The 8,490-nt window shown below is 54.6% G+C and overlaps 1 protein-coding gene across 1 annotated transcript in view; it reads right to left on the bottom strand.

Annotated features, from left to right (window-relative positions):
- Nucleotides 1–2,366: 2,366 nt before the first annotated feature.
- Nucleotides 2,367–8,490, bottom strand: part of ZNF407 (zinc finger protein 407) — a 421,124-nt gene continuing 415,000 nt past the window's right edge. Inside the window, exon 9 of the mRNA XM_027118761.1 lies at nucleotides 2,367–4,671. Within this exon, the coding sequence (XP_026974562.1) occupies nucleotides 3,338–4,671 (1,334 nt within the window). The 3' untranslated portion in view covers nucleotides 2,367–3,337. The remainder of the gene's footprint in view (nucleotides 4,672–8,490) is intronic.

The following is an 8,490-nucleotide window of genomic DNA, read 5'->3' as shown; positions in this document are numbered from 1 at the left end:
GTATTCTTCAGCAAGATGGAATAGGAGGCGGTTGCTTACGTGCGCTGGGCGCTCTCTTAAATAATGGGCTAATCTTAAACAGTAAAAGGAGTGAGAACTTAACAGCTCTTTTTGTAGTTTGCTCAATGAAGGGCCTTTCTTCTTTCCTAATTTTCTTCCTAGAACCTACTCTGGGTTAGAAGTCTAAGCTGGTACTTCAGTTCCTTCCTTATGCCATTATTTCATGTTCGGGATAACAAAAGATTTGATAGAACCGAGAGATACAAATTCTGCCCATTGGTCACAGGATTTCCTAGACGCGGTGCTACTAGGCAGCGGGGCCCTTGCTGCTCAGCGGGGTGGTGGGTCCGAGCGGCGCAGTTGGGCGTGGCCAGGGCCAGGCCTGGACCTCCGCGGGGTCTTCTGCATGACCTGTTAGGTGACTGAGCAAAGATCCACTGAGGCTCCTCCGGGCTGTCTTCTAGGGCTTGGGGTCCACGTGTCTGGGTTGAGTTGATAAATGAATGGAACTTTCAGTGCTACGCTGACAGCATCTTATCACATTTACTGGGTTCTTCAAAGCAAATCAGGAAGCAAGAGGAGTGTGCTTTGCCTCTCAGGTGATGTGGGTCTGTCTGCTTGGGTGTTGTGTGGGGTAGGACTTGATTTGGAGAAGCCCCCCCCGCTCGGCTCCTACTGTTCAGTGAGGCCAGAGGCATCCGGAAGGATGCCTGTCTGAGCCACGCACTTCCCTTGTGACCTTATGCGGCTAGAGCTTTCTTCGTACGGAGACGGCGCTGCGGCGACTCTCCACCATGCACGCGGCATTGTCCACGTCCGTAGGCTGATTCATCCGGGCAGGGAGTCCCGGCTTCCTCGCCACGGGTCCTGGAGGCGCAATCGTTTAATTGGCTGTCGTTTAATAAAAAGGTGTTCCTTTTGGATTACAGTCTCCAAGTGAATATTTCTGTTGCTTTGCTTTTTTACTTCTTTAAGGTTCTACTTTCTCCAGCCCAACCTCCAGGAAGGCTAAGGCTCGCCGTGTGTCCCTTGCAGACGATTGAGCTGCGGGGAGAGCGCCCGCATCGCCCTCGGCTGCGCCTCATCATTCCGAGGCCCACAGTTGTGTATGTGCTTCTTCAATCCCCTCACATTCCAGCAGCTGTGTAGGGAGAGAGAGAAGGGAGCCCACGTTAACCCGGCTCTACAGGTAATTACAGGACACAAGAGCTTAGTGAATCCTCTGCAGTCCTTTGGAGCCTTGAAAACACCTTCGGTCCAATTTTCCTTTGCAAAGGCTTGCTCCTTTCATTGTGCATACAACGTGATTGCTGGTTTGACACTGCAGGCTACACTGGTTTCATGAAGGATTAAATGCCACCCGAGACATATTTACCCTAAATAAATCACAAACGGTAAACTGCAGCATGTCAGTGTCAACACCCAGGACTGCGGCAGAAAGGTTAGCCATACAGCACTCAGCGCAGCTAGGGATTAGCGTCCAAGCCAAGGGCCGCAGGCTACAGCTAAGGGAGGAATGATCAAGAAGAAATATTCTCACTGAAAAACATACGCGCCCCCCCCCTTTTTTTTAAACGTGTATGAGAAGCTTGGCGAGGGGCATCATTTTGTAAAGGTCACCTTCATTCCGACAGCACGCGGGAGTTGCTGCTGTCACTGTTTGCCTACGACGGTGTTGAACAGCAGCGGAACTGCCCGGCCGTTTTTAAGCAGCTGGAGCAAGTCGTACCCAGCTAGTTCTGAATCACGGTGTCAAACCTGAAATTTTCCCTTTTATTTTTTTGGAGGGGCAGCTGTATCAAGGGAGGTGCCCTCGGATGGGCGGGACTCAGGGCTCTGAGGACGAGGTCAGGGGAGGGGTAGCCGGCTGAGCAACCCAGCCAGGCTCGTTTCCAAGCTCACCTCTCAGGGAAGGTGTAAACGGGACTTTCATTTAGACCAAAACGGTGCCGTTTTCTCTTCCTTCCCTCCCTTCTGATCTTTTCAATTTTTAGATACTAAGCATGACAGACTACGTTACTGTCACCAGAATCTAACTGGGCCACGTGCCAAACACTGAGAAAACGGCCCTGGGCTGCAGAGATGGCGGGCGGAACCCAGCACACTCGACGTGGGCAGATGGGGAAGGGAAATGAGTGTCAGACGCAGGCCAGTTCTCTTCAGTTTTTATAGCTGCCCATTGATTGGTTGGCTGCTGGAAAAAAATGTCATCATCTTTTAATGCTATAATTTTATTTCAAAGAAAAGAGAAACAGAACAGAAACAACCTTTGCATTTGGGGGAGGGGATGATTTTACAATTTTGGAAAAGGAAAAGGAGCAGTCGTATCAAGACACGAGTCAGCCGGCTATGGACTCGCATCCACAGTTGCGATGATCCCACAGCGAAGCACAGACAGTCCTGCCGGGGCCGAGGCTGCGGGGCACGGCTCTCTACCACTAATGTTTGATGTCAACTCTTTCACGTGGACAGAAACCGCAGAGAAATCCTGCGAATATGATATCGACACTAAGAAACATTTGTTATAAAAGCAAAATATTGATACAAACAATATTTTCCAGAGTGCACATTTCATATAGACTTTATTGTATGAAACTAAGTCAAAATTAGAAGCATTGGGTTTTCTTAACCAAGGTTTATTTTAACTGAATATAAACGCCAAGGCTTTTCTTAACCGTAGGCTTAAGAAGGAATCTTTTAAGCAGAAGCAACCAGGGCGATGACCACACCTACGATGCCTGAAGGGAGGAAATCCATACATGAAACGAACAGGCTGCCTTTGGTTTGGGGACGCTGCGATCCTAAAATTTCCAGAAAAATGAAGAGGAGCCGACCGCTTCGACATGGTAATAGGTGTAGCTGCAATTTTTAACCAAACGTGTAATAAAATGTTAAAACAGCGACATGCTGGACTGCAAGGGCAGCTGTGTCTCAAGCCATGAGACACACTGTTGTCACTCTTCTACTGCTGGGGCACAGTCCTTCCACAACTGAAACGGGAAAACATTTGTGGGGGGAACGAAAAAGAAAACAACTTAGCTTCTCGTCAGCACAGCGGACAGAACAGAGGGAAGAGCATCCAGAGAAGAACCAAACTGTAGACAGACCTGCCTCCGGCGGCCCCGCCCCACACGCGCGCCGGGCTCCCGCCCTGCGCGTCCACGTGCCCCGTGCGCGCGGTCGGCAGGGACGTCACCCGTCCCAGAGCCTGTGCGCGCTCCCGGGCAGCAGCCGTCACTGTCGCGAAGGCTTTGCAAACGGAGCGCAGGGAGCACGCGCCTTGGGTGCTGGTCGCTCCGCGTCCGCCCGGTGCCGGGGGTGGGGCAAGGCTCCGGGCTCAGGCCTCGTGAAGCTCGCTGCTCTCTCTATGGCTCTGGATTACCGCGGCCGCCGGGGAGTCCTCCTGGGTGTATATGACCATGCTCGTCAGCTGCTCTGTTTCGCCGGGGACCACAGCCTCGGCGCTGAGTGCGGCCCCGGCCTGCAGGATCTCCTGAGAGCCGGCCGTCTCTATCACGGTGTGCGAGTACACGCCCGTCTCGTCCTGCGCCCCCGGGGGCAGTTCTGTCACGATGTAATGAGTCGCCCCCTCGGGAAAGCCGCCACCGGACTCCTGGACCATGGCCTGGACCAGCTCCTCGGTCACGATGATCTGCGAGATCTCGCCGTCCGACTCGGCCAGGTCCACGCGCTGGCCGTGGGCCTGGGCCTCCTGCATGATGATCTGGGAGCCCTCCCGGGCCAGCATATGCACGGTGCCCTCCTCGTTCACGATGACCTGCGTGACACCGTCCTTCATGAGCTGGCCGGCCGCGGCCGGGTCGCAGACTGCGAACTGCAGCACGCCCTGCACCACCTTCCTGAAGGCCAGCTGGGCGCGCTCCTGCGACGCGATCAGGGCCGCGGGCCGGACGGCGCGGCTCAGCGCCCCCGCGGGCTCCAGGGCGGTGCCACCGTCCTGCACGTCGTGGCACACGTGGATCTCATGGGCCTCGGCCGGGGCTGCGGCGGGATCCGCCGCCTGCCCTGGCAGCGGGACCAGCACATCTCTGGGGCCGACCCTGCCCTTCTCCTCGGCCGCGGCCCGGCCCTCCGCCCCTCCCAGCTCGGTGACCGCGCACAGCAGGGCGTCCAAGGCCGAGGCCGTGTCCGGCGGGGGGATGCCGGCCTCGGCCAGGTCTAGAATCCCCTGCTTGGTCACCTGCTGAATTGCAGGCCCGCTGGGGCTGAGGGGCGCGTCCATGCCATGGCCTTCCATCGGGGCCCCCACGACCACCACCTGCGTGGCTCCGTCTGCCAGCTGTTCCGGCACCCCAGGCCCGGGCGCCCCGCCGCCCACGGGCGCCCCGCTCTGCCCCGCGGCGATGACCTGCCCGTCCTCCGTGATGTGCACCACCCGGGCCACCTGGCCGGCCAGTGCCAGTGTCTGCAGCGTGGCCGCGGCCGTCTCCTCCACGGAGGCGTCCAGGGCGAAGTCCCCGTCGTAGCCCTGGATGATGATGACCTGCTGCACCGGCTCCGGCGGCGCCGCCGGCCTCCTGCTGCCCCGCAGGGGCCTGTCCTTGACCGGAGACTCCTCCGCCAGTGCGGCCGCCGTGAAGGGGCTGTCCGTCTCCACGAACGTGGCCCCCTGGCCCTTCAGACGGCATTCGTAGGACTTGGACACGATGCCTAGGGGAGACAGGGACCAGTTAGAGTCCAGAAAAATGACTTTCAGGCTTAAAAGTAAGACAGTTCTTCCATAGAAGCTTTAGAACCTCAGCTGCTCAGAGCAGCCGGCTCCCAGCCTCAGGGCCTCGGCCCGGCGCTGGGCGCTCGGAGGAATCTGACACGGGTGCTCCCGGCTAAGAGCGGTCACAGAGGACATCTGTGCTGTAAGTGAGCGATGCCCACACCTCTGGTCTACTGTCCGGATACAATCTCATCGGCCTCCCTTCGCTTTTCAGCTCCTGGGGAAGGGATATGGTCGAGTCCTCTCAATTACGGTCATTTCTAACAAAATACTCAGTCGGTGGTGGTGAGTGCAGACCAGTAACAGTCAGTAGCAGTATCTCCTAACCCAAAGGAAAAATCTTTTTTTTAATGTCCAAATATTAGCTACAGTATATTTGTTTCTTCAACAAAAAGAATGAAAGCTCTGCATATTAAATTTATAAATAAGCCCTGGATAAACACAGCTCTATGAGTTTCACCTTCTGTGTCGGGTGCTAAGCTGGGGGCAAAGGCGGCTGGCCCGCCAGGCGCGACCCCCCACCCCTTCCCCGGAGGCCTGTGGGCGGAGACCCGGGCGCCCAGCCCAGATGCAGGGGCTCTGCTTCCAGGGCTCAGGGGCGGTGGACAGGCCAGAACTGAGTGCACAGCCGTGTCAGCCACGAGAGCCGATGCCACTCTGTCGCTGTGACGTTTGGCCAAGTGCCTGGCATGCAGCCACCATTCAACAAAGATGCGTTTGTTGAATGACTTAAATATCGTGTAAGGTGAGAAGCACTACAGCAGAGAATAAACACACTCAGGCTCACAGCCAGCCGGAGGGAAAGGAATATTCAAGCTCTCCCTTGGGGCTGGGAAGGGGAAGAGCCTGGAGATAGAGCAGCCCAGGGCCAAGCAGAGGTGAGTCTGGGGGGCCGGGGTCTTGGGCTGGGCTGGCTTTTAGGGGATTAGATAGCTCGGCCCCCGCCAGGCTCTCCGGGCCTCTTCTGACAGGAGGCACTAAGACATCTGGACCACAGTCTGTGGAGAGAAGACACCTGTTGAATGTTTTTAAGCAGGAAAGTAAAACGAGTGCATCTGTTTTAGAATTGTGACAGAGGGTACAGCATTTATTATCATAAATACTAGCCCCAAATTCCTCTTAGTGAAAACACTGTGACTGTTTCAGAAAATGCAGAGATAAGCCCTTGGGACAAAGGCATATGCAAAATGCAGGGGTCAGGAGAGCCCAGAGGAGGGCAGGACTGGGGAGAGAGTGCCTGCAGGCTGCTGGCCTCAGCCCAATGGTCGGTCCCATCAGACAGCAACTGTCCCTCTCAGTCTGCATCTGAAGTCTGGACATCTGCCCGCCCAGGAAGGCACAGCAGCCCTGAGAGGCCTGCGGCTGCCGCCAGACTGAGAGTTTCAAGCCCGTCTAACAGATCCCGGGGCTGCAGGCCTGAGCTGGTCTCCTGTTACAAAAAGGAGGCTCTGGCCGCAGAACCGAGGGTGGAAGAGGAAGGATGCGGGGAGGGTGAGAGGCAGGGGCGGGTGCTGAGGACTGCAGGGTGTGTGCACACCCGGCCCCCAGTGCCACCTGTGACACAGGCGACACTTGTTTAATAACTCGACGGGAAAGTATGAGTGAAAATTGTTGTCTCTGTCTTCATAAAAAAGAGTTTAAACAGAGTTCCTATTTTCTCCCTTAAGTCCTTAATTTTCTATCAGTTTTTTATTACAGCCTCCTTCCCTCCTAAGTAAGAGAATGATCTCTAAATGATCTATAGTATTTCTTTATCTCAATGGCAAACCACTTTTTAAAAATATTTCACTTTAGTCTCCCTCATGTAGGTCCTTTTTTAAAGAAAAGCACACTTTACCCTTACCAAAGGAGAAAAAAGGATTAAGACTTATTAGATTATTATTGCTAACATCCCTTAAACATAAGACAACAATTTTGCTTACTGTGTTGGTGCCAGTCCGTATGAAAGCATTTCTTTCAATACAGAGTCCACTTTAAGCAAAGACCCAGACAAGGCCTGCCTTTCAGCAGGTACAGCATCTCAGGCAGGAACCACAGAAGCTGTTAAATCATATTTACCAAGAGGACATAGCAGGCTCACATCCAGACTGTAGGCAATAGTCCCGGATTGCGAATCATGTGTGAAGTTATAAAAATGCAAACTCCTGGCCCATTCTGTGTGTGCTGGGACGTTTCATGTTCTGCGTCCACAGGTTCACAGGTCAGAAGTCTCAGGAAGTCAAGCCACCGCATCCCCCTTAACTCTTGAGGCCAGAGGGAGCCTCCCACTGGGTCGGGGTGAGGGAGCCACGGGGTCTCCCGGGGCCCTGTGCTGCGGGGTCAGTGGGGGCAAAGCTTGGGGTGCGTCCTCGGGACTGATTTTCTGTACACCATGTACTTTCAGCCTCCGAGGCTCTGATTCCTAGTGAGGAAGTGAAATGTGTAAGTAATCCATTTTTGTAAGCAAAGATTAGGAACGATTAACATTTATTCTTTCTCAGAGAACTCTCTATAGGGCGAATCTTAGAAAGCTCATGGAACCATAGACTCCGTGGTCAGGAAAAGACCTGTGGGTCAATGGGACCATCCCCAGGAGCAGAAAATCCTGTTTGCTCATTCAGAGAATGTGGAACACTGGGCCCAGCGGACGCTGCTCGGGGCTGGGCCGTCAGCGGCGGGTGAACCAGGCCCAGCCGTGCCCGCACCAACCAGGCCAACATAAACCATCTTTTTTTTTTCTGGCTGCAGCATGTGGGATCTTAGTTCCCCATCCAGGGATCGAACCCATGCGCCCTGCAGTGGAAGCTCGGAGTCTTAACCACTGGACCACCAGGGAAGTCCCTACCATCACATCTTAAAAGCTGTTCAAACCTTCCCAGAGGACGGTCCCAAATGTCGCCGATTCCAGCTAAATGATCTCCCTAACTATGGCTTTCTCTTGTTTACCCTCCTAGGAAAGGGGGGGACAATGGGGACCACACAACCAGGCTCCCAGCCAGCTCTGACAGAGGTGTTCAGTGGCAGGCAGCCACCGAGCACCCACTGCGGGGTGCCAGGCGGTCACGGCACAGGGCAGCAGTCCCCACACTGGGAATCCTACCCCGGGGGCTCTGCAGGCTGGCCCAAGGTTATGTGAGCAGATGGAGAGTTTTAGGGAATCAGCCCAGTGTGTCTAAACTCACCTGCCCAGGGATGTGCCTGCCTTAGAGATATCCCCTCCACCTCCCCGTGACCCTCTGCTTTACAAAAGGAAAACACACCCTTCACCATGGGACCCTCAGGAGGATCAGAGTTCAGAAGATAAGCATGAGATCAGGTTAAACCACTCAGACCCTACGAGAAAAGGGCTGAATCACCTGTGGTCCGTATGCTTTAACCTAATCGTGTGGGCATTTTCTGAACTTTAATCTTCCTGAACTATCTCCCGTCAAAGAGGTCAGAACGGGGCTCAGCGTAGGAGCAGAAGGCCTGCCCGATGGGTGAGGCACCCCACGGGCTCTGAGTTCACCCCTCCATGTAGGCCTGGGTCTCACCTGGTGAGTGTCACCATCTCTGCTCAAGTTGCCACCTGCTAGGACCCCAAGATCTCCTGTCTACCATACTTGCCAACGTCTTCCTCTGCTAGGCCTGCAACTCCTCCCCTTGCCTCTACGTTTCTACCGTGGATGGAACACTGCCCGTGCCTTCCTTACACTCTGAACCTGATCCAGTTTGTTTCTGCCCATTCTCTAAATCGAAGGTCATTTTCAGTTTAGAGTTTGGGAGAAAAAAAGAAATAT

The sequence above is a fragment of the Aethalodelphis obliquidens genome, unplaced genomic scaffold (genome assembly GCF_003676395.1).
Source record: "Aethalodelphis obliquidens isolate GAN/ISIS:26980383/991018 unplaced genomic scaffold, ASM367639v1 scaffold19, whole genome shotgun sequence".
Taxonomy (NCBI): domain Eukaryota; kingdom Metazoa; phylum Chordata; class Mammalia; order Artiodactyla; family Delphinidae; genus Aethalodelphis; species Aethalodelphis obliquidens.
This window is presented reverse-complemented; position numbering and strand designations above follow the sequence as displayed.